General features: G+C 39.6%; 1 protein-coding gene across 6 annotated transcripts in view; it reads left to right on the top strand.

The window, feature by feature from the left end:
• ABCD4 (ATP binding cassette subfamily D member 4) overlaps nt 1–24,676 on the top strand; it is a 47,387-nt gene that overhangs the window by 12,014 nt on the left and 10,697 nt on the right. For 3 of the 6 annotated variants that reach the window (XM_063290096.1, XM_063290095.1, XM_063290098.1), the window contains 12 exons: nt 193–318; nt 685–735; nt 3,908–4,002; nt 5,348–5,469; nt 12,642–12,733; nt 13,436–13,519; nt 14,810–15,012; nt 15,930–16,021; nt 16,229–16,265; nt 19,552–19,601; nt 22,047–22,099; nt 22,210–22,286. In XM_063290096.1, the coding sequence (XP_063146166.1) occupies nt 193–318; nt 685–735; nt 3,908–4,002; nt 5,348–5,469; nt 12,642–12,733; nt 13,436–13,519; nt 14,810–15,012; nt 15,930–16,021; nt 16,229–16,265; nt 19,552–19,601; nt 22,047–22,099; nt 22,210–22,286 (1,082 nt within the window). Of the gene's footprint in view, nt 1–192; nt 319–684; nt 736–3,907; nt 4,003–5,347; nt 5,470–12,641; nt 12,734–13,435; nt 13,520–14,809; nt 15,013–15,929; nt 16,022–16,228; nt 16,266–19,551; nt 19,602–21,530; nt 21,807–22,046; nt 22,100–22,209; nt 22,287–24,676 lie in introns of those variants that run through there. The other 3 variants (XM_063290099.1, XR_010066919.1, XM_063290097.1) reach the window with 3 other exon arrangements.

The raw sequence follows: 24,676 nt of genomic DNA, 5'->3' as shown, positions 1-24,676 counted from the left end.
GTCGTAAGTACCACTTATTCAGCACTGTGATAAGTTTGAACAATCACTGAACGAGTAGTCATTAACCGAGGACCACCTGTATATGATTAGGGTAGCAACTGCTATGCTAATAACTGCTGCCCATTTACATTGTTGTAAGAATGACCTTCCTACTGATAGGTTTGCTAACCTCTCTCCATTTCTCTCTTTTAGCACTGGTTGGATGGGTCCTCTAAGCATCTTTGGCTATTTTATCATTGGGACAATTGTTAACAAGTTCCTAATGAGTCCCATTGTTTCAAAACTGGTGCACCAGGAAAAGCTTGAAGGTGATTTCAGGTGAATGTATTCAGCAGATCTTATTAATTGGTTCACATGTAGAAAGAATTAGTCCAAAAAAGACTGGTGGTGTCCTTTGCACATATATTAATACTCTAGTTTAGTTGTGACATGTTGAGAAAATCCTTGGAATAAGACTATCTGGAGTTGAGCTACCAGTTCATGTGGCTAAGAGAAGAGACAGGTCACTTTTATTAATCTTTTGATGTCTCTTGCTGCACAATGCTTGCACCTATTCCTGTACTTCTGACTGGATCTGTAACATTATGCTATGGAATAATTATGAAGGAACTTTTCTGAAATTCTGATTATTTCCTCTAAGAAATTGTCACACATTGAAGAAAATATTTTCCTTCTTTTCAACAGGTTTAAGCACATGCAGCTGCGGGTGAATGCTGAATCTGTTGCTTTCTACAGGTAAGATCTCTTTCCCTTTTTTTTAGTATCTCGGTCTTCAAAAGCAAAAAAAATGTGTATTCTATTTACTTGTCATTTTTCTCAGAATAGTTTTCTTTGTGCTGTTGAATCTGTTTATAGACATACGCTATATAATGGGAAATGCTTTTCTCCCCATTTTTAAATTTAAGCCCACTTCTTAAAGTCATGCATATATACATAGATAACCATCACTGTATTCTCTTTTAGGGTGACAGTGTTGTACAAAATGTAGGATGGGAATAAAAAATAGTAAGCCAAGGAAATTAAAGTCATGTGATAAGAAAAGGAAAAATACTACTAAAATTAGTTTATACCAACTCCATATCTCTCACAAGAGTGTAGTGATTAAGGCATCAGGCTAGGAACTGGGAGACTGTGAGTTCTAGTCCTGCCTTAGGCACAAAGCCAGCTGGGTGATCTTGGGCCGGTCACTCACTCTCAGCCCTAGGAAGGGGGCAATGGCAAACCACTTCTAAAAAAACTGCCAAGAAAACTGCAGGGACTTGTCCAGGCAGTCTCCAAGAATTGGACACAATTGAATGGATAAAAAAAAAATCTCTCGTACCTTTTTGTTGTTGCAAACTATCCTTGCTTCCGCCATATGTGAATTCATATATTACTTTTTCTTCTTTAAACTTGTCATCACTTTCTTTTTGAGGATCATATCAACTCTGTCCAACTATGACTGACCAGGTCCTGTCCTTCCTCTCAACCCATTCACCCTTCTTTCATGTATTATTTTGCAATTCAGACCTCACTCAGTTTGGTCTAGTGGTTATGGCACCAGGCTAGAAACCAGGAGACCGTGAGTTCTAGTCCCGCCTTAGGCACGAAAGCCAGCTGGGTAACCTTGGGCCAGTCGCCCTCTCTTAGCCCAACTCACCTCACAGGGGTGGTGTTGTGGGGAAAATAGGAGGAGGAAGGAGTATTAGGTATGTTCGCTGCCTTGAGTTATTTATAAAAGTAATAAAGGTGGGATAGAAAATAAAATAAATAAATAAACCATCTCAACATCTTTCATATTGTTCAATCAATCAAATCAATAAATTTTAGTCATTGATAAGTGATTTATACAAATTAGTAACAGAAATTGTAAAATACAAGAAAAATTAAGAACCAAGAAAAGAAGATTAAGAGTTAGGATTAGGGTTAGGGTTAATATTAATAGTAATTCATTTGGGTTCCCATCCAGCAGCCCAGCATAGTCTGGATACAGAAGTATACATACGTTCATGGCCTAACAAATACACCTCCATTGTCATCACAGGTATTCCTCCATAAATAAATTTAACCAATAAGAGCTCATCAGCTCTTTTCTTTCTGCCTGCTCAAAATTGAACTGTTTGTTAAGCATTCCATTTATCTTCATGCATGCTATATTTCCATCATATACAGCTCTCATCACATTCAGTGACCAATCTTTACCTCCTTGTGCAAAGCATTCCATAGTGCAAGCCTTTTCACTTTTCACTCATACACTTTGTTAAATCAGCAACCATATAAACTTTCTTTCTCACAATCATAAATTTCTCAATGACCTGCTGAAGAACAAAAATCCAGCCTCTGTACTCTCCACCTAGCAAAAACCTGTTCTGCATTTCCCTGGTTTTGCTCATCGTTACTCCTTGTACCATTTCGATCAGAATCCAAGCCAAAAGACTTCAAGAATGTTTTCTTGGGACTTTCCCGTTCCAGCGTTGTTCTGAAAACCTCTCATTCTCCTACTAATATATCAGGTAAACCTCCAAGAGTCACTGGATTGCAACAGGATATAAATGAAATAAATAAATTACCTTGCTACATTTCCAGTCTGAGCTACTCAAGACAATGCATTTTATCTTTCTTTGGCCTTAGCCATAATTTGTGGAGGCTTGATCCCACCAGCTCAGGAAAGAGGGGTAGGAGACATCTGATATTACACCAAGGGTGGGGCCATCAGCTCCTCTGAGGTCTGGAATGATCTTTCTCAGTCCTGAGCTCCTTCTCTTACTGCCCATGGTATCTTTTCTTCCTCCCATCATTGGTAATCAGCAGCTCCCTGCCTTGCCTTGTTAGGGTTTCTAATCATGGTCAAGTCTGTAAATATATTCAGCCAAACTATTATCCCTTCAAAAATCATCAGTGCCAAAAGATCTGCAGTTAGTTAGTCATGCTGAGACTTTGTGGATGAGGCTCACTTATGTGCTCTTTGTAGCATGTGCATAGAGGCTGAAAATGTGCAGTGCTTTCTGTCATTTATTTTGATTTTTTTTCCTCAAAGCGCAGAAATAAATTTTCTGTGCCTCTTCTTGCATCACAGCAGATTAAATCAGAAGGAGGGGAGGTCAGGGCACAACTGAGAATCACAGTTGTTTTTCCGTATGCAACACTGTTACTTTCAGTTACTCAACTGAAATTTTGAAAGCAAAAAGTGCTCCTTCACAGAAGGTATATTTAAATTACACTGGAGGGACATTTTAGTGAAAAGCCAAGGAAAAGGACAGCAGATCAAAATAGGAGGAACAGACTGGGCCCACCTGGCCTTCTGCTTTTTGCCACATGAGGTCACTAGTGGCAGTGTTTCAATGTGGTTTGGGTATAAATGCTCCCTGGGGGTGGTGGAAGCTGAAACTGAGATAGTTTAGTGATGCCCTGAATTAAAGCAGCAACTGGAGCTCCTTTTTCCCTTTTTTTTTTTTTTGGAGAAGATAATGGACAAACTATGGTGTTGACTGTTGGCTCTGTGCCTACCAACTTTAATGGTCAAAAAGCACACACACCCCAATTAAGTCTCCTTCCTTCCTTTCCATCCTTTTTGGGTCCACAGTTTTCCTTCCATGTGCAGAAGACACTGTTTTGTCCCAGCTCTCTCTTTTCTTCCAGGCGTGATTCAGACTGTTGTGACCTAAAGCAGTTGTGACTTAATGCTGGCTGGGGAATTCTGAGAGTTGAAGTCCACATATCTTAAAGTTGCTGAGATTGAGAAACACTGACCTAAACCACCATTAACAGCTTTTGTGGACTCACCTCATGAAAAGATGTGGAGGATTGACCTATGTTCCTTCATCTTCTAATGCTGAATTTGGTTTCCTGGCCCACAGCTTTGGAACTGAGTCTGCAGAAAGGGCCACTCTGTATAGTGACCATGTCCTTTTGTTGTGTTGTTTTGCAGAGCTGGGGAAGTTGAACACATGCGGACCAACTACAAGCTTCAAAATCTTTTGAAGACACAGAGGGAACTGATGGTGAAGGAACTATGGCTGTACAGTAAGGAGAAGTATTTTATCCTCTTAACTTGTACATTGACTAAAGTTGCTTTAGGGTAAAGGTTTCCCTTGACATTAAGTCCAGTCGTGTCCGACTCTAGGGGGCGGTGCTCATCTCCGTTTCAAAGCCGAAGAGCTGGCGTTTGTCCGTAAACACTTCCGTGGTCATGTGACCGGCATGACTGAACGGAACGCCGTTACCTGCCTGCCGAAGCGGTACCTATTAATCTACTCACATTTGCATGTTTTCGAACTGCTAGGTTGGCAGGAGCTGGGACTAGCAATGGGAGCTCACCCCGTCACGCGGATTCGAACCACCGACCTTCTGATCAGCAAGCTCAGCAGCTCAGCGGTTTAACCCGCAGTGCCACCGCGTCCCAAAGTTGCTTTACTAGGGAGAAAATTTTGGATTTAAATCTTGCACGTGGGAAGGATTTTGAGAATAAAGAATAGGGGAAGAACCAGTGAAGTAGTCAAGCATCAGCCAACTCCAAATTGAAGATGAATTCCATGGCCATCCAGATGCAAATGGAAATATTTGGGTTCTGTACTTGCTTTCCTGAAAGGTGATAGTAAGACAGCCTTTAGGGTGAGTGTTAAAGCAGGATATAGCTAGATTTTGGAGAAAGTAATCAAGCAGCATTTGGATCTTACAGGATTTGCTGGCTCTGCCAAAAACATGTTCTCAGTGTTTTGCTATTTGGAATAATGGATAGATGTATCTGCATTGTTGACGTTTATTTTCCTGAATATCAGAACTTGAGTTTGGATCAATAATATTTCTTCCAAGCTAAAATAAGCACAATACCAAATATATATGTAATGAGTAGCTGATCTATGATCATGGCTACAGGTGAGTCAAACTGATCTGTGTTCATAGGCTGCCTTATCAAAGTCTAATTAGCCTTTGGCTAGTATATCCCCCCAAGAGACAGACCTTAGTCATTCTGTTTCTTGAATAACTTCAAATCAGCTGCATGATTTGTGCAACACACAACTCCATGAGATTTTAAAAAGCAAGATAAGGACTGGAGAAAGACACTCTAAGAATGACATTGAACCAAAAAGATTTGCTTTGGCCTACCCTGCTAAAGCAATCTTGTTGATATGGAATAATTCACCACTGTGCTTATATAAAAATCATTTTCAGTCTAGTTTCATCTGAAGTGGTAGGTGACCAGATAACTGAATGTAGTGCTCTACAATAAACTTTGCATCCATGTGAAGAAAGTTCCTGTCTTTCTGCACTTGGGCCCAATAATGTACTCTTGGCAAGATCTGGATCCTATTACCTGTTCAGAACCTCCCTTTTACTCACTATCTCATGCTGATGTGTTTTTGTTCAGTTGGGGTCAACACTTTCGACTATTTGGGTAGCATCCTGAGCTACGTGGTGATTGCCATTCCCATATTTAGTGGAGTATATGATGATCTGAATCCCACAGAACTGAGCTCCTTAGTTAGCAAGGTGAGTTTTTGCAGTTTTTCTGGGGTGAAAGATTATGCTTTTGTGTTAACTAGAACAATAGATCCTAACTTATGCAGGGGCTAATAGTCTGTAAGGGTTCTGCAAGCACAGGGAGTAAGGAAGATGATCTTGATGGAGATATGCAGGCTCAGTTGCCTAAACAAAAGGGGCTGAAGCATTCTTAAATACAGAACAAGATAACAGTAGGAAGCTGCTCAGGCAATGGCCTCCCTAATTCACTGAACTATAAAAAGGAGGAGAAGGTAGAGCACAATCAGACGTGCAAGATTATTTATAACCAATCTCAATAAAAGTAGTTTTAACCTTCCTATGGAGTTGATTCCCTGGTCTGATCTACCTAGTGGGGTTGACATCAGGTGACCTCAGTGAAAAAATATGTATTTTTAAAGTGGCTAAAACCATGCAAGCTAGTAAAAGTGATTTCTTGCACATTGAACTGTCATGAACTTGGTAATTTCATGAGACTTCAGCTATTAATTTTTAAAAAATCTTTTTAACATAGTTTGGGGTCCTATGGAAGTCACTTTGGTGGGCTAATATTTACTATGTTGCCCACAGGTGCTATATTGGTGATCTTTGGCATATGTGATGCCAAAACCTTGCCTTGACAATGTCATGATATTTTCTAGCTATCTAAGACTCTTCTAATATCATCTGGCTGCTATTTCTTAGATTGCGATCATTCTTGGAGAAATTTGAAAGTTGAGATGTACTTGATAGGGAGTAAAATCACATCTGTGGAATGGAAGAAAAGGATATTTAGTATATATTTTTTTTCTTCCCCCCACCCCCAAAGTCCGGCTCTGCTGTCTCATTGTGGTGAATGGGGGCATGTTACTGAGAGCAATGAGCAAAGAACACAGGGAGTATATAATCACAGTGAAATAACCCAAGGAATGAAGATCATCCCAGCCACCCAGCTAAATCAAGCAGGCATCTATATTGGGCAACATCTACAGGAAGATGGGGATGGATGATCACTTTAATGACAGTGACAAAGGCATCATTTCATACTGCATGGGAGGAGGCAATGGTAAATCACACCTGTATTTTACTAAGAAGACCAAAGGGATTGACTGGATGAAAAGTAATTGACAGTATGGTGCTGGATGATGTGCCCCTTGGGCGAGATGGCATTCAGTATGCTACTAATGAAACACTGAGGATCTTTCAGAGTACTAATGGTTTTAATGATGCAGCTAGATTAAAGCCTGTGGGACATCTCATTGCTGATGTTGTGTGCGGTTTTTATTTTAAGGCCTAATTTCAGAAACTCACAGCACAAGCCACGATGGATATGTGAAGTTCTTTATTAGGTCTTTACCTCAGACTGTCAAAGCCACAACTGGCTCTACTTCCTCCCGACTCCCTCCTTTGTCTTCCCGCCTTTTCTTTGTCCCACCCCTTCCTCTGCGTTGACAGCTTGCGTGATGGTGGCCTCAGTCTCTCAGTTGTGAATGGGGCTGCTGCCATCTGCTCTCTTCTTATCCCTTGCCCCTTCACTGCTTGTAGTCTCTCCTCTGTCCTTCGTTCCCTTTGATGTGTAAGGTTAGAGCACCCAGGTGGAATTAACCATTGTCCCTGGGTTCTCCATGCTTACATGTTGCCATGCAGGAAAAAAAAATCTGAAGCTGCAAAGACAATATTACAATGGGAACATGGAACATAAGAAGGATAAACATGGGAAAGCTCAACACAGTGAAAGATGAAATGAATTGACCACACATTGAAATCTCAGGCATCAGCAAATTGAAATGGACTGGTATTAGAAAAATTAATGTCAGAAAAAGATCATGCTGATTACTTTGGGACACAAGACAAAGAATGACGTTGTTTTCATAGTCAGGAAGGATATAACAAAGACAGTACTCGGGTAAAATGCAGGCAGTGACCAAATAATATCATGGACATCCTTTTAATATGATGATTATCCAAATGTATGGTCCAACTACTGATGCAGAAAAAGAGAAGGTTGGCAAGTTTTACTGTCAAGTTCAATCTGAAATTGACAGAATATGCAAGCAAGATGTGCTGGTTCCAGTTGGAAACTGGAATGCCAAAGTTGGAAACAGGAGGAAAATGTAGTTGGACTGTATGGCTTAGGAAACAAAAATGAAGCAGGAGAGTAACTCTATCAGTTTCTGCCAATCCACTGGTTTCTTCATTGCTAACACACTCTTCAGTCAGCCCTGCCTGTCTATATACGGACACCAGATGAAGTACACAGAAATCAAATTGACGATATTATTGGTACAAGCTGGTTGAAGAACTCAGTTGTAATAGCAAGGATGTGCCCAGAGGCTGACTTGTCAAAGACCAAGAAATAGAAGAAAACAACTGGATTTCAGAACAGATGGCCAAGAAGTGAAGAGAATTTAAAGCCAAGAAAAACAAAAGATCTTAGGAAGGAACTTAACAAAGAATTTCAGAGAGCTATTAAGTAGAGACAAGTAGCAGTATTGTGACTTTTCTAAAGATACCAAAAATTAAAACTGACATGGAAAAATAAACGTTTTCTAAAAGAGCACTGAACTCAGAAGGAAGTTCCAATTTCAAAGTGGTATGATAAAGGATATTAATGGACAGATTTTAGGTGATTCAAACAAAATAAATATGGAAGGAGTACGGTATATTGAAATTCTGTACAATAGGGACGTCAACATCCAAGATTCCTTAGAAAATATTCCCTACTTCGAGTAACCTCTAGTACTAGAAGTTGCAGAAGATCAGCCCTCTGGTCATTACCAAGTCAGAAGGGTACAGGAATTGATGGAATATCTACAAAAATATGGCAAGAAGAAGAATCAGTAAAGCGTCTTACCAAGCTATGCCAGCAAATCTGGAGAATGACACTGTGACCAACAGATTGGAAGAGGTCAATCTACATTCCAGTCCCCAAAAAAGACTTCAGAATGTGCAAACTGTCATATAGTATCCTTAATTTCACATGCTAACAAAATAATGCTTAGGTTCATCCATTACAGATTAGAGCCCTGCATGGAAAAAGGGGTGCTAGACATTCAATCTCAAAAAGCTGAGAAACAAGAAACATTGTTGCTGATGCATACAGGATTACTGAGAAAGCCAAAGAATACTGAAAATACGTCAATATGTTCTTCATTGACAACAGAAAGGCCTTTGATTGTTAGTGCATGTGGAGCATGTGCAGAGTGCTGGAAAGCGTTTGGCACGAGAGATCAGAAAAAAGACACCAGGCATTTCAGCGAAAAAGTTGTATTCAAACAAAACAGAGAACATGAAGCAGTTTGTCATCCAGATCCCTGAATGGGTCAAAAACTTCCAAATACAAAAAGCATATTTACAGTCTCTTTGCACATGCGCACATGCGCCTGCATGGAGCAAAAAGCTGCTGCTGAGCTGGGCTGAACAGAAACAGAAACTGAAAACACTGGCAGCAAGTCCAGGCAAGTTCCCCAAGCATGCAGGCAGCTTTTCCTTATTTGGTCATCCAACACTTAACCTCTTCCACACCCCAACCTAAGAAGAATTGTGCCTGGCCTTTTCACTATGCCGACACTTAAGAAATAATTAGTTACCATGGTACCCTGGTGTCTCTGTGGCTTATTCCTAGCAGAATAACACATACCAGCATTGATTGCATTGACCATGTCAAACTGTGAAATGTCCTTAGACATTTCCCATTGTTCTCCTGCAAAACCTCCACTGAACAGGAAGCCATAGTCTTGATAGAACATGTCGAAACAAACTGGCTCCAGATTGGTAAAGGAGTGAGACAAGTTTGTATACTCTCTATTTATTCAACCTATATGCTGAAGATGAGGGTGGTTTTAAAATTGGAGGAAGAAACATCAATAACCTATGCTATGATGCTACTCTAATAACTGAAAACATAAATCTCTGTAAGCTCTAGTAATGAAAGTCAAGGAACACAATGGAAAAAGGACTAAAATTAAATATAAGGAAAACCAAATTAATGACAACAGGTACAGCAACCAGCCTTAGAATGAACAATGAAGATACTGAAGTGGTGGTTAGTTTCTGCTTTTTAGGGTTGATTATCAAGGAACCAGCAATCAAGAAAAGTGCTGTAGGGTAGCAACGAATGGGAAAGATAATTAGACGTGGTGATATGTCTATCCATACAAATATCAGAATTATGCAGGCAATAGTTTTCCCTGTGACATTCTATGGAAGCAAACGTTGGACTTTGACGAAACAGGGTAGAAAGAGCATTAATGCTTTTGGACCCTGTGTTAGAGAAGACTCTTGAGAATACTATGGATAGTCAAGAAAATAAACAAATGGATTATAGAACAGATCAAGCGAGAATTTTCATTCAAGTCACAAATGACCAGGCTCAAATTATCATATTTTGGACCTTATGCAAGGACCCAGTTCCCTTGAGAAGTCCATAATGCTGGGAAAGGTGGAAGGAAGAAAAGAAGAGGACAGCCGGCAGCAAGGAGGATGAATCTGATTGCAGCAGCAACAGGTACACCACTAGAAGACCTGAAGGGCCTGGCTGGGGACAGATCATCCTGAATAAAATGTGGTTGCTAAGAGCTGACATCAATTTGATGGCACATAATCAGTATATAAATATAAATCCTACAACTGAAATTGTTGATACTATTAATCTATCCACTATCTCCTCTGTGATTTCACTACCTTATGCTCATAGATTTCAAATGTCTCCTCCTGCATGAAGGCTAGGAGCTTTATTCATTCATTCATTCATTCATTCATTCATTCATTCATTCATTCACATTTCTATCACCGCCCATCTCCCCCTAAAAGGGGGAGTAAATAAACTTTTAAAAGGATGTGAAAAGCTGAGATTCCCAGGTTGCTGAACTTTGCATCTCATGTCAAGTTCTAGACTTCTACAGGAACATCCCAGAGCATTAATTTACAGTTATTTTTCCCATACTGCTGTTGTCATTCTGTTTTTCTGTCATTCACACATTATTTTCGGGCTTCTAGTGGGAATGGTGGACTGAACGGCTGTGCCTGCAGGTTAAGTGGGTAAAGCTGACAACACAGTAACTTTTTTCGAGCTCAGGAGAAATGAAAAGAACCTGGAATCTTTGAGGGGGCAGTTGGGCTGTTTGATTCTTTCAAGAGGAAAGCTCTGTGCACCTTGTGGGGATATGTAACTGCTCTGGTTTATTTTGAAGTGAGATAAAGGTTGAAAAATGTTTATCTGGTTTGCTTAAAGGATTTGAGTGATACTATTTGCTTTTAAAATTTTGGATTTATTGTTTTGATTTGTCTTTGTTTTTCAGGTTTATTAAGATTAAAATGATTAAAACTGTTGTATTAGAGTTAAAGAATGTTTATCTGGTTTGCTTTTAAGGATTTGATGTTATTCATTTTTAAAGATATGGAATTACTGTTTTGAATTGTCTTTGTTTTTTAGGTTTATTAAGACTGGGATTATTAAAATGGTTATATTAAGTATAATAGCAGACAACTTAAGTGCTTTTTAATTTGATTCTTAGTAGACAGAAATGTGTAGAAAAGTGATAGGGAATAATTAAATAGGTGTTATCTTTTGGAGGACAGAAAGGTGTTTAGGAGATTTATATGAATTTTTTTCTTTATTTTAATATAAGGGAGAGGAGTTACGGTACTTAGTGATTTTTTTATGTGTTAAAGTGGAATGACCTATAGAAATAATGTGGTGTTTTGGTTTAATATAGAGTAAGAGATTGTTTATGGAAATTTTGTATATCCTTGCTGTTAAAAGTCAGAAGCCACATCTTTTTGTAAATTTGAAATTTTTTTCTCTTGTGTTTCCGCACCTTTTTAGTTTCTTTTCTTTCTTCGTAGTTTTTTAAAAGTTTTTCTGTAGTTTTTATTCTTCTCTTGAAACTTAATACAATTTACTATTTTAAAAAAGTCACATTATTTTCAAAGTAAACGGTTTCCAACTTCATAGAAAGAAATTAGAAATGCTCATCAAGTTCTAGCTTCTCTGAGGCTATCCTATATAATTCAGTCCACAGTGTACCACAAATTAAAAGTGTTTTACGGAAATGAATATAATATATAGGTATTACATGGAAGAATCCAGTACTCCTGTGTTAGGGTTGGTATTGCTTACCAATCAGGGAGAAGCCTAGAATGTAGTCAAAGCGCCTAGTCTTTCCTGCCATAGGATACATGTTGGTTCTATATACTGCTGACTGTTAGGACCTAACTGGCTTGTCATACAGCATTCAAGTAGGCATATTTATTGCTTCACCTGTCATGGGATGAGTGCCCCCATTCTGAAAAGGAGGGATAACTGAAGGCACTCTTCCAAGGGCAGTTGCCAGAACTAAATCCCTGTTTGACACAAATCACATAGATCTAAAAATAGTTGGGCCTGTATTCCTTACTATGTAACAAGACATTTTTTTGGAAGAGGAAGGAGTAGCCTCCTAAAGAGAGGAAAGGCTTGTTAATCTGACCTGATCAATAGGGGGTGGGGGGTGGTACGGATTCCAGCACTTGGCAGGTTGTGCTCAGCTCTTCTTTGCCAACCTTAATTTTGTTTTCATGTTATCCCTAATTGCCCTTAACTATTTCTACTCTTCAGAATCAGATTGGTGCAGGGCTGAGTATTTTAAGGGACAGAAGCCAGGAAACATCATGTTTCAGAGTAACTTTGCACCTGGCAGAGATTCCTAGGTAATTGGAGTCCCAGTGTTGCATTTTTAATGTCCTAGCAAGTATTGCTCTACCTTAAGTATGTTAGTCTAAGGGAGTTCCAAAAAGTAATTTTCCCAATTATCAGAGAATTAGAGGTCATCATAAGAGAGTTGATAAATGTTCACTGTACCATGGAAGACTTGGGAGGCTGTCTTGGATTGCTCTCTGGGGCTTTGGGTACCAAAACTTTAGAAGCAATGGGAGGTTTTTCATAGGTGATCTGAGGAGCTTTTAGGCAGGTTTCATTACCAGTTTGGTTCTTGACAAGATTTTCAAGGCAACCCAGATATGGCAAAATGTTCTTCTAATTTTCTCTGTGAGATAGAGGATGAATTCTGGGAGCGGCAGAAGAGTCAGAAATTATCAAGGGACAATTTCTTAGCATCAGGGTAATGTAATTATAGATGCCTTTCTCCTATGGAGTGTTTCCCCATCTTTGCCTAACTCTGTTTTCATGTGATTTTGCCTTGCAGAATGCCTTTGTCTCTATTTACTTGATTCATTGTTTCAGCCTCCTAATTGACCTTTCCACCACAGTGTCTGATGTAGCTGGCTACACACACAGGTATGTTGTCTTCTCTGGGTTGTTTGGGAGGCATGCTAATAACATGGAAGCTTCTGGGTCTCTCTGGAGCTCCTAAAGGCAAAGGAATCCACCACTATTTATACCAGAAATGTATGACTTCCGTCAGTTGAAGGACTACACCAGGGTTTGAGGACCTCTTTCCAAAGATGGTCAGGGCCAGATCTCCTTTTGGAATGAGAGTTCGAGTTTTAAGGGCTGAAATGGGTGTCTTAAACATCTGCAAGGCTCATTTGGACACATAAGCTCCCCTAGAAGAAAATGGGGGAGCAGAGTTTTTACTCGCCTCACTTTGAGGCCACAAAAGCGGGTCTGTCATGGAGTCTCTTCAAAGATGCCTTTTAAAGGGGGAAAAAAATATACAAGGTAGCCTCTTTCTCTCCTCTTCAGGCATAAGATGCTGAACATGTGTAATTAGAAGTGCTAGAGATACAACAGGGGAAGGGATCTTACTTACTTCTTCTAAAGTAGTTAGTTTCAGTTGGCACCTGTCTTAGGCTATAGGGCATTCATATTTGGACAACATTTCAGGAGGACCCTGGAATCTTACAAATATTAGCAAATACAATATATCAAAGCATATTGACAACCTGCTCTTCTCAGCAAATCTTTTCTTACCCTTTGGGAAAGAAGTATAATTTAAGCATTTTTTTCATCTCCCTCCCTAATCACTGATTTTTGTAGAATTGGGGAGTTGCAAGAAGTATTGCTGAACCTTTCCAAGAAACAAAGTGATAGTGAATCACAAGACAAATGGGACTTCAGCAGGTAAGTAGCAATAGGATGTGGGATGGCAGCTTTGTGTTTACGCCATGGTGCTCCTTGGTTATTTGGAGAAAAAGTATACAAATTATAGCTAAATATCATGGCCATATACTGGAATAATACTCCACTTTAAGTATTCTTCTGTGAATATTTGCCAGGGAAATAATCTCATTGAGCATTTGAAACAAATCCTAGAAAATTCCAAGGATAATATAGGAAGTCAGGGACATAAGAAGCAGCCATATACCAGGTCAGACTGTAAGAACCTAGTATTAGGTTCTTAGGCTGAGGCCTTCCTTCACCTGCTATATGATTCTTTGAGATGCCAGACATACCTGCTGCATGTCAGGTGCCTAAAAATGCCAGGTGGCTCCCAATAATGTTCCTGGGTCAAGAATAAACCTGGGGAATGGATAATTAGTGAACGGGGGGAGTCCATTATCCCTCCCCCTGTCTTGTACCTGTAAGAATGCTTGTAAGAATAGAAAGAGGGAATATGGCACCCCATTTATGGAATTCCTCCCCAGAGAGACTCGACTGGCATCCACACTAGCATCATTTCAGCACCAGATGAAGACCATTCTATTTTTCCAGACTTTTAAACTGGCAATTAATTGTATTTTGATTCATATTGTTTTAGATTTTGAATGACCACCTTGCAACTGCCTAATTTATATGGTGTTTCTTGTTTGGCCCTTTATTGTACAATATCTGCTTTTATTCAAATTGTAATTTTTTTAATGTTTTATTGTAAACCACCCAAAGAACTTCAACTATTGGGCAGTTTAAAATTTTTAAATAATGAATAAATAAATCAGGGCACACACTCCAATGCCAAGTGGAACCTGAGAGCTGTAGCAGTTGGTGCTGACTAGGATTTGGACAAGAAGCAGAGGGGCTAGAAAGGAGATGGGATAGCATACTTTGACCTTTATAAAGAGGCTGCCAGGTCCTAATGGTGACATCTTCTAAATTCCCAAAGGTTGCTCAGGCCTCTCGGTGGGTTGGGAGAACATATGGGTACCTGAGGAATTTTATGGATTCCTACGCCAAGAAGTATTAAAAGCTCTGCACATTTTAGCAGCAGCAGCAGAGGCCCAGAATGGCCGACTGTCGAGAAGTGTTTCTATAACAAAATATTTGGAGGGGGGAGCTGTCCTTGTTTCTTTTGGGCTACACGAGATTTTAAAGTGCTAAATGATACATAGATTATACCCTCTTTCTATGAACCATGCTCATACTACCTGTTCTTAACTTACCTTTCCTCTCTTTATGGGGGATTGATGTCTTCAGAATTTCTAAAGAGCAGAAGATCTCAAGCAACACTGCTTTCGTTCTGGAGCAAGTTTCTCTTGCTGCTCCTTCCAAGAAGCTGCTTATCAAGGACCTAAACCTGAGAATCATACAAGGGAACAATCTCTTGATTACTGGGAATACAGGCACAGGGAAGACATCTTTGTTGCGTGTTCTTGGGGGCCTGTGGGAGTGCAAGCAGGGTGAGTGGCTCAGCTTCCCAGGAATGTTGCTTTGGTGAATTGGTACATTGAGGCCTTTCAGCAGGCTGGTCCTTCATAGCCTGGCTAATGGAGCAAAAGTTGGGTTTGGCTTACTCAGAAATGTGAATGTACATTTGATGCCCTCTAGAGATGTTGGGCTACAAGAGTTCACAGCATGGCCATTGATAGGAGTTGTAGTCCCAACTTAAATAACAGGTGCCAAGTTAGGGAAGGCTGTTATACTGTATATAGGAAGACCTTTCAGATCTTGCCCAGGTCATGAATTCAGCAGATAGACAAACCATTGCTCCTCAGCATTGTTCTAGTTCTTTCTTCCTCCATGACTTGCAATACAGAAACTGACTGAGGCTTCCTTAGCAAGTTGTAAGAATTGTTGATGTTGTTGTTTTGTGTTGAAGGAGTGTTTTGATTTATTTCATTTATAAAATTTGTTGCTTACTTTTCACTAGGAATGCAATAATCTCAAAGGGGGGGAACAAAACAGGCTTGAAGGCATAGCATTCCCACATCTTAAAACCAAAAAAAGAACAGAGCAATGAAAAACACAATAGTATAGATTCTGTTAAAATCCTGAGTGAACCAATATGTTTTCAGTTGACATCGAAAGCTTACAACGCTTTGTGCCAGCTGAAGTGGAAAGACTATACATCTAGAGGTCCTGTATCAAAAATTCCCTCTCTTAAATTGCCACATTATGAACCCCTGGCAAATGTGGCAAAATAAAGATCCATTTCCTGCAGCTCTTAAAAAACCAGGCAAATACATAAGATGATCCCTCACATATCCAGATCGTAAATGGAGTAGGTCTTTCTATTAATTGATTTTGATTATTGACAATTGAAAGTATTGGCTCATAGCTTTGCTTTTTTTTTACTTTTTCTGCTGGATTCATGCAGGGGAAGTCCACATGGTGACTTTCTTTGGCCCCCGTGGCGTGGTGATTATGCCTCAGCGGCCTTTCTTCACAGATGGAACGTTGCGGGAACAGGTGAGTCGTGTTAGAATCAGGCTGTCAGGGTGGATAGATTTCCTGCACGCTCCAGCATTACTTTATGCTCCAGTATGTAGTTCTAGGAGCCCTGCTTGGTTTATTTAGTAAAGGTCCGTTAAGGGAGGGGAATTGCTGATTATCGCTGGCTCCTTTATGCTTGTGAGGTTTCTCATTTGGAATTTGTGTCTGCTTTATTTGATTTAGATTATATACCCTCTAAAGGAAATCTATCCAGATTCTGGTGAGTGGGAATTGCGCTGGAGACTACCATGCTGCATGCCTTTTCTCAACTATGTATGCCTTCATTGCATGAACTAGCAGTACATTTAACTAGACTAACTCTTTGTAGCTTTACTACTTCTTACGCAAAACTTAATTGGCCAGGATGTTCATTGAAAGGTGTTTAATATGTTTAGGGCTATGAGATGCCCATCCAAGTGCATCTTTGGCCTTGGGTTGTGTAGCCAAAGGAAACTTTCAATGGATTATATGTGAATTGTGGTCAGATCTTGATCAAAACAAATCAGCATAAATTTATACCAAGGATATGCCCTCCAGATGTTCTGAATGATGATGTATTGAAAGCCCTCCTTGCTGACTACACTGGTTGGAGCTGATGGAGGTCACATTCCAAATCATCTGCAGGTCTGCTATTTATTATGCATGCAGGTCTCCATCATAGATATTCTGAACATACCATTTAACTTAATTTTTTTAATTTAATATTTTTTTAAATGTATAGAATTCTCCTTCCAGTGAAAGTGGCTGAAACTACCCGCTCCTTTTACAAGCGCAGAATAGATTCATGAAAGTATGATGGGAATAGCCATATTCATTCTTTACAGTCTAAAATAAACTATAGAGAAAACAACTGAGTTTGGGCAAAAAGAGCAAAGTTGATAAAGGTACATATAAACTTCTAAACTGAGCTGCAGTTGGGAAGAAAGATTGAGAGGTAAAATCAAAGGCCTTCTTAAGAGGTATAAATTCAATTTGTATGTGTGTGTGCATAAATTCAGGAACAGAGTTTTGTATATTTTGGACAGAAAGAAAGAACAGTAATGATAGGGCCCTTCTATCAATATATTGTTAGTCTTTATTAGTGACCTCCAAGGCAATTCATTCACCATAAGTCATTCCTTCTTTCCCCCATTTTGTTGGGTATCTCTAGTGTGCTTCTGGTAACACGTGCGTGTAACAGCATGGCTTTTTGGCAACTAAATGTGGGAAGTGACCCCAGTGAAAACCCTTCCACCCTGAGGTAATATGAGGTGATGTGAAAATTCTGGTGGCCAACCATCTGTCATAGCTCACTGTTGTATGCAGGACATCATTGCCTGTTGTAAATCCAAAGGGTGAACTAGCATGTTTATAAAAGCCCTGAGAACAATCAAACAGTTCTGGTTTTGTGATGAAGGATAACATCTTCTAGATTCTCACCAAATTAAGTGGGATTTATCAGTGAAATGGATATTTAAAATCAATCTCAAAAGACCTTTGTGAAAGATCATCTAAATAAATAGGATGCTTGATTACTAAACAGCTGTCCTCTACTTTCAGATAGTTTGGAAAGTCATCTTAATGTAAATGTAATAAAAGCTGGACATTATTTCATGGGATGTGAGGTCTTCTGCTTGGCTTCTGTCTCAGCAACGTCTAGCTCTCATGTCTGTTTTGAGCTGTTCCTTAAATACCGGCATCTCTCTGATTCAGGAAGTGCAGTTTTTGTCTGGGCTGGCACCAGGCATAGGATGTCAGGGCCTACATTTTAAAAAGTAATAGCTGGAGCCAGGACAAAAAATAAATTTCATTTCATTTACATTTACATTTACATTTACATTTACATTTACATTTGATTAAAATTAAATATAGCAAATTTGATTATTTTTCTGTTGTGTATTTATTAATAACTTTTGGGAGCTCTCTGGAGGCTGCTCCCAAAGATTTGATGGCTTCAGACTTATACACCTTGGCTTTAATTCATAATGAAGTAATCAGCTTTGCTCAATCTTGTATTCACCAGATGTATTGGGGTTGCAAATTCTACAATTCCCAGCATGTATGACCTTAGTTAATTACAGGAAAGCAAGTGCTGGAAACTGACATGCCAGAAGGGAAGGGAAATAAAAAGGAAATTTGTGATCCAATACCATGATGCCAGTTTTTAGTATCATATCTGCATGAGCCCCAGCTATAGAGACTTTTGGGTTCTCAAAATTGATCAAACAATACTTATTTTGTCTGAGACATCATGATATCACTCCCCTTTTCCTAAGCAACATTATTGTGAATAAAAGAGCCGGTCCATTCAATTCTGAACAGCATTTCTAAACTTCAAATTCTTCCCAAATGGAGTTGGCTTCTAGAGTTGGTTCAGAAGGTAACTATGGGAAATTAAAATCCACTTGCAGCACATAATAATTAACAGATTGTAGAATCATTCTGTTGTCACCAGTAAGAACAGACATCCACATAATGCACTTTGATTTGTCTTATTAGTTTTTCAGATCTAAAAATAAACTTGACCCAATTTCTCATACTATGGGTCATGATCCCCAGGGCATCATGAACCAATTTAAGGGGAGTTGCACATTTTTTAGGCTTGTGCATGCAGGCACTTTTCCAAGCAGAGTAGGAGTGCACTCTGATAGGGCTCCAGCTGCACCTGATCCACCTGCTATGCTCAATCTGCTCAGTCTACCCCACATCTGACAGCCACTTCATGTTTATCCAATCCCAGGTAAGCACGTGAGATCCCCAGGGCCATGTTTGCAACCTTTCCCTCCAAGAAAGTTTTTGGGATTTCTGTGAAAAGGGTATTAGGTTGGCAGGGATCATCAGCACAAAGTCAGGCAGGTGCCCCCATCCCAGATGGTAGTGGTGCATTCTCACACATGGTAGATACGAGTCTTATGGGGATCCTTCTCCGTGCTGAAGGAGAGCTGAGAGGAGTTAAAAAAGGACAGCAGTCTTTGGTTCCTGTCTTCACATGAGACTTTAGGGGGGGCATGAATAGGAGGCAGAAGGACTGAGCTGCAACAACCCAGAATTGTTCACATCAGAGGATTGGTGGTGGAGGAATACTGTGCTCATTCCACTTTTGCTTCCAGTTGCAAAAGGCTTGGAGGTGTGGCCAGAGGCAGTGGAGGCAGAGTCAAGAATAAATGTGTCTTTCTTGGAAACAGAACTTTCCTGTTGAAAGATGCCTGTCTACTTAGCTTCAGACAGATTGGGATTCCTGGGTGTTGCAGTTCAGCCACATTTGGAGGATCACAAATTATAGATTAAATGTTAATTATTAAAAAGAAGGGTGTATTTTTTCTTGCATACCCTAACATCAATAAAATCATTAGCTTTATTCATGGAGGGAATGTCACACAAACTCATGTATTTGGGGGGGGGGGGGTCACAGCTCTGCAAAGTTTGCAAATTTCTGATCTAAACAGACAAAGCGGCTCTAAAGTGCTTTCCTAGGTAGTACAGCCACCACTGTGCTTTTGCCATGAATGTAATTTCTTTCACCACAGGGTCTATAGACGATGACAGGATACTCAGGTTCCTGGAGCTGGCTGGACTGGTGAGTTAACTAGGAAATAAAATTCCCAGTTTTGGGAAGACAATAGCTGAAATGGTTCACCAAGATGTATAGTTTAAGCCAATGATTAACCCTTTTTTTCAATAATTTTATTAAGAATTATATTAAACAGATAAAACTAATGCAAGAACCTAATACAAAAGTACATTGAAAAAAGAAAAGAAGAAAATATTAAACAATTGTAGAAACCACCCCCCAAAAAAGAGAAAAAAGAAAGGAGGAGGCTTCCCTCTTCATCCCCTGCAAGTGTATTCAACATTAACAACATCACTGTCTCTTAAAATACAACCAAATATATCTTCATTCCATACCTCACCCCCATTTTCTATAAACTCATCTCTAAATTTTCAACTTTCCTTATTAATCAGTAAAGGTCCAGTAAAAGTTAACAGAAATACCTAACAACATAAGTATATAGTCCCCCTTTCCATTTAATCAAAATCCCCCTAATAATTTTCCATTTAATCAAAATCCCCCTCTCTTGAATAATCAAAATCTAATCCCAATTAACAATTAAACTTTACAAAAAATTAAAGACTCTTAAACATTACCAGAAATAGTAAAAAAAAAAAACCCTTTTTTAAAATTTATCTGTTCAATTGTATCCGATTCTCGGAGACTGCCTGGACAAATCCCTGCAGTTTTCTTGGCAAGATTTTCAGAAGTGGTTTGCCATTGCCTTCTTCCTAGGGCTGAGAGAAAGTGATTGGCCCAAGGTCACCCAGCTGGCTTTGTGCCTAAGATGGGACTAGAACTCACGGTGTCCCAGTTTCTAGCCTGATGCCTTAACCACTACACCAGACTGGCTTTCCAGTAGCCCTTATTTACATGTAAAAAACAATAAAGTAGATAGTGCAAACTAATCCATTACACCCAGTTGAACATTTCCAAAAAAACCCTATCCAGTCAAAATAACCATTAAGCATCACTAGAGATAGCAACTCATTATTTAACCATAATCAGATAAATCAACTTTGTATTTTTTTCCTTCTTCCAACTATCCTTAAGTCCCGTAAATAAAGTTCTGCTTTCTTCTACTATCCTTGTCTCTTCTCTTGGAATTCTTGTCATCCTTATCCAAGTCTATTTGTAATTTCCATGTAGTAACTCCAGTAGATCCCTTATATCCAATTTAAAAGGGTAATCCACATCGTTCTTTTGATATATTATTTGTATGTCTTTTTTAATTTTTAAATGATCATCCACTTCCATTTGTAAATCCAATATTTCCATCTCTTTTTTATGTGTTATAATTTTTAAGTCCACCTTAGAGTTCATTTTGGTTATCTTCAAAGGGACTTGTTCTCTTCAGTAACAACTTTTGGTTCCAGTATAGGGTTTAATAACTCAAGGAGTTCTTGACCCTACATAACAAATGTTTCCTTTAAAGTAGCCATCTGCTTCCCTTTACTGATCAACCTTCAAAGTCGTGTTATCAGCTTGGAATGTAAGCAACATTAATTTTCCCACGTGAGACGATCTTTGTAATTAACTTCGAAGTCTTTCTTTAAATCAATTTCATCCAAGCCCTTAACATTTAAAAACTTTCCAAAAACAACACCATAATCAACCTTTTTCTGTATATTGCAAAAAGTAAAGATCATACAAAGCTGGAAACATGTAAAAAATTTTTCATTTTAAATGGATTGAGAGAGACTAACCCAGCGAATGCTAAACTTGCAGTTCTGAAGGTTTTTCAATCTTAAAGGAACAATTAAAAAAATAAAACTCCAAAGTGATTAAAAAGATGAGGTTTGGCCAAAACTTGAGTCCATGAAAGGCTGCATTAATGGCTGAGAGCATGATGGAACCTGCGACTCCCAGCTTGATCGCATGGTTTCTGCTGTCTACTCACAAAAACCAGCTGTCTGGAGTACATATGGGTAATCTCAAGATCTCTCTTTGATCCAGAGAGAATTTCGGCAGTCCAGATCCCGCACCCAGCTGCCTTTTCGGCTGTAATGTTCCCGTGATCCACAGAGCAGAAAAAATGCGGGGTGCTAGTTCTCCATTCTTCACCAGAAGTGCCCCAATGATTAACCCTTAAAGAGAGGAACTATGAATTTTAGTATGTTGGGTGAGTTAACACTGAGCATCAGCTGTTAAATTTATGACTGGTATCAAAGCTGAGCCCTGCCTCACAATAATGTACTGAATCATATATAACCACCCAGAGTCCCCCGATGGGAGGAGATGGGCGGGGACAAATTGGATGGATGGATGGATAAAAACAATACCAGCATAATCAATTCTAGCAGCAACTTTCATGACTTACAGTGAAGATACGATGCCAGAGAGCAGATGGGAGTTGGCCTATACCAACAAACCAAGGTGATTCTGTGACAATAGGCCTGAGAAGGCTATTGGATATTAAGTGTGGACTAAGTTCTGGTTTTTACCTGTTGTTGTTTTCTATGCCTGATGCAGTCGGACTTGTTAGTGAGAACAGGAGGTTTGGACCAGCCTGTGGACTGGAACTGGTAAGGCTGCTTTTTGTTTACAGTGACATAGTGTGGGCAGATCCAGAGCTGCAGAGGGCCAGAGTAATGGTTCTTCACGTGGATTGTTCTGCTTCTTATCTTTGATGCAGGTATGATATTCTTTCACCAGGTGAGATGCAGAGGTTGTCATTTGCCCGCCTCTTCTACTTACAGCCCCAGTATGCAGGTAAGAAAAGGAATGCAGGGTGGGGGATAATAGGGTTAAAGCTCTTATTTAAGGATATGGGAAGGTATTTGGAGAAAGTGGTTTGTGGCTCCTTAAAAACTAAAGAAATTACGATTGCATGAGTTTTTGTGGATCACAATCCACTGTGTAGTCCTTCTCCCTGTAACAGCAGTATATCATGCTTTTATCACAGGACCATGTGTCTGGTAAAGTGGTCTGTGATCACAAAAGCTTATGCAACAATAAATACGTTAGTCTTTTAAGATTTCACAAGGCTCTTCGTTGTTTTTACTGCAAAAAGCTAATATGACCAGCTGCTGGAAAGCTGGATGGTTACTCTCCTTAAAATGTCCTATAAAGCTTTTGGTTTCAGTGTCTTCAGAAAGGCAGAGCTGGGGAAACAGGACCTTGATAAAAAGGAACAGAAACAAGAGGATGCAATCAGCCAAGGAATAGTGGATGCTTGAAGAGATCTAGGAAAGGAGGATTGGAACAGGGGTCACTCTAGCACATTGAAGAGCAGAGCATGAGGTGGAAAGTAGATTAAAAGACAAAAATGGACAGAGAACAAAGTTGCCCCATGACCAAAACTACAGCAGTAAAGGCATTTGAAATAATTATTTCAGGCTTAGCAAGTGACATGGTTGACTGTGATTGTGAGAGCTTTATCCCAACATGATTGAAGGATACCAGGTTGGGAAAGGCTGAAAAAATTAGACGTTGCAAAAATCCAAAATGGCCACAGATGGCAGCAAAGTTCATACTGCTGTCTAATGGGCATTGTGGATTTTTGCAACCCAGTTCTGGTAGCACTAAACTAGCTACACTGTTGGATGCAAGCCTAGACATTCTATTTTGGCTGAGGTATGCTTCACTATGCATTATCTTTAATCTGGAATGCTGCACCATTGATAGAAAAGCACTTGGAGATCTTTCAACATTATCCTGCGATGACAACTGTGTAGTTTAAAACGCCACTTCATTATTGTTGATGGTTATAGAACAGGGTGGGCATCATGTGCCTCTCCCAATGTTGTACTTCAAATAGCATCAACTCTAATTATAAGCCATGCTGTCTAGGATAGATGAGAATTGGAGTTGAATGTTGTTTCCTTATGTACTTATTTATTTACCCAATTTCAAGGCCACCCGACTACGTGACAACACAAGGCAGATAAAAAGAAAAACAAAACATACAAAAAAAGTTCATGGCCGACTAGAACAAAACAGTCATCTATAAACCAAATGTAACTAAAGTGGGCTTCACAGCCACCCTGTTCTGAGAATAACTTGGTTTTTAGTAGTTTCCTGAACATCATAAGGATGGGAGCTGCATGAGTGTCTCGGAGATCATCCCACAGGGCAGCACTGCAGCAGAGTAGGCGTGCTTCCTAGGTCCTATAAGATGACACTGTTTAATCAATGGGACCTGGAGCACACCCACCCTGCTGGATTGTACTGGACAGGCAGAAACAATTTTGAGAAGCAAGTGCCCTGCTTTAAAAGTTTAATTATTGTTGAGCTTCCTGATTTTATTTTCCTTTTAACAATGAGTCAGCCCCTGAAAAATCTGTTATGTATTGGAAATGGCTGTAAAGAAAATGGCTGCATAGGATACTTATTGACCAGTGCCTGTCATCTACTTACCTCAAGATGTCTTTTTATGAATCTTCCTTCCACTCACCATTCAGTATATGAAAGTTTAGGGTGGATGTTTTAAATTAAATTGTATGTATGTACTTTAGTGTATTTATAGGCCACCCCAATCATATAGGACTTTGTGCAATGCACAACCCAATTGGTATATACAGTTAAAACACTAATAGAAAGTCCAAACAACTAAAACTTAAATATTTAAGAGGCATTAGAACAAACTAGGGGCTGAATGCTGACTGGAATGACAAGTTTTAACTTGCTTCTTAAATACGGGGGGGGGGGGGCATTATCACTTCCAGAGACAAGGCATTCCAAAGATAGGGGCCAGCACTATTATCTGGCCCATGCCTCATGGTCCTCACAGAGTGAGGGGACCCTAAACATGCCCTCTTTAGGTGTTTGTACCAGCCAGCAAATTCTATCTTGGCTGGGCATTGCCTGATGTAACCCAGCACTGGGTGGGCTTTAAAAGGGATGACTAAACTCTGTTGAGTCCAAAAGCCAACCAACTGGCCATGCAGTGATTCAGGATAGGTTGTATGATTCTGTTCTGGTGGGGTTGTCCCATCAGCAGCTTTGCTCCCATATTTTGAACCAGCTGTAGCTCCCTAGTTGTCTCCAAAGACAGCCCCACATAAAGCACATTACAATTACCTGTGTGGTGATCAGGGCATGAGTCATTGTCACAGGGCATGCTGAAATTAAATCGAGAAACAGCTGGGTAACATTTGCTA

Source organism: Candoia aspera, chromosome 1 (assembly GCF_035149785.1).
Source record: "Candoia aspera isolate rCanAsp1 chromosome 1, rCanAsp1.hap2, whole genome shotgun sequence".
Taxonomy (NCBI): Eukaryota; Metazoa; Chordata; class Lepidosauria; order Squamata; family Boidae; genus Candoia; species Candoia aspera.
Note: the sequence above shows the minus strand (reverse complement) of the source record. Positions and strands in the feature narration are given on the sequence as shown.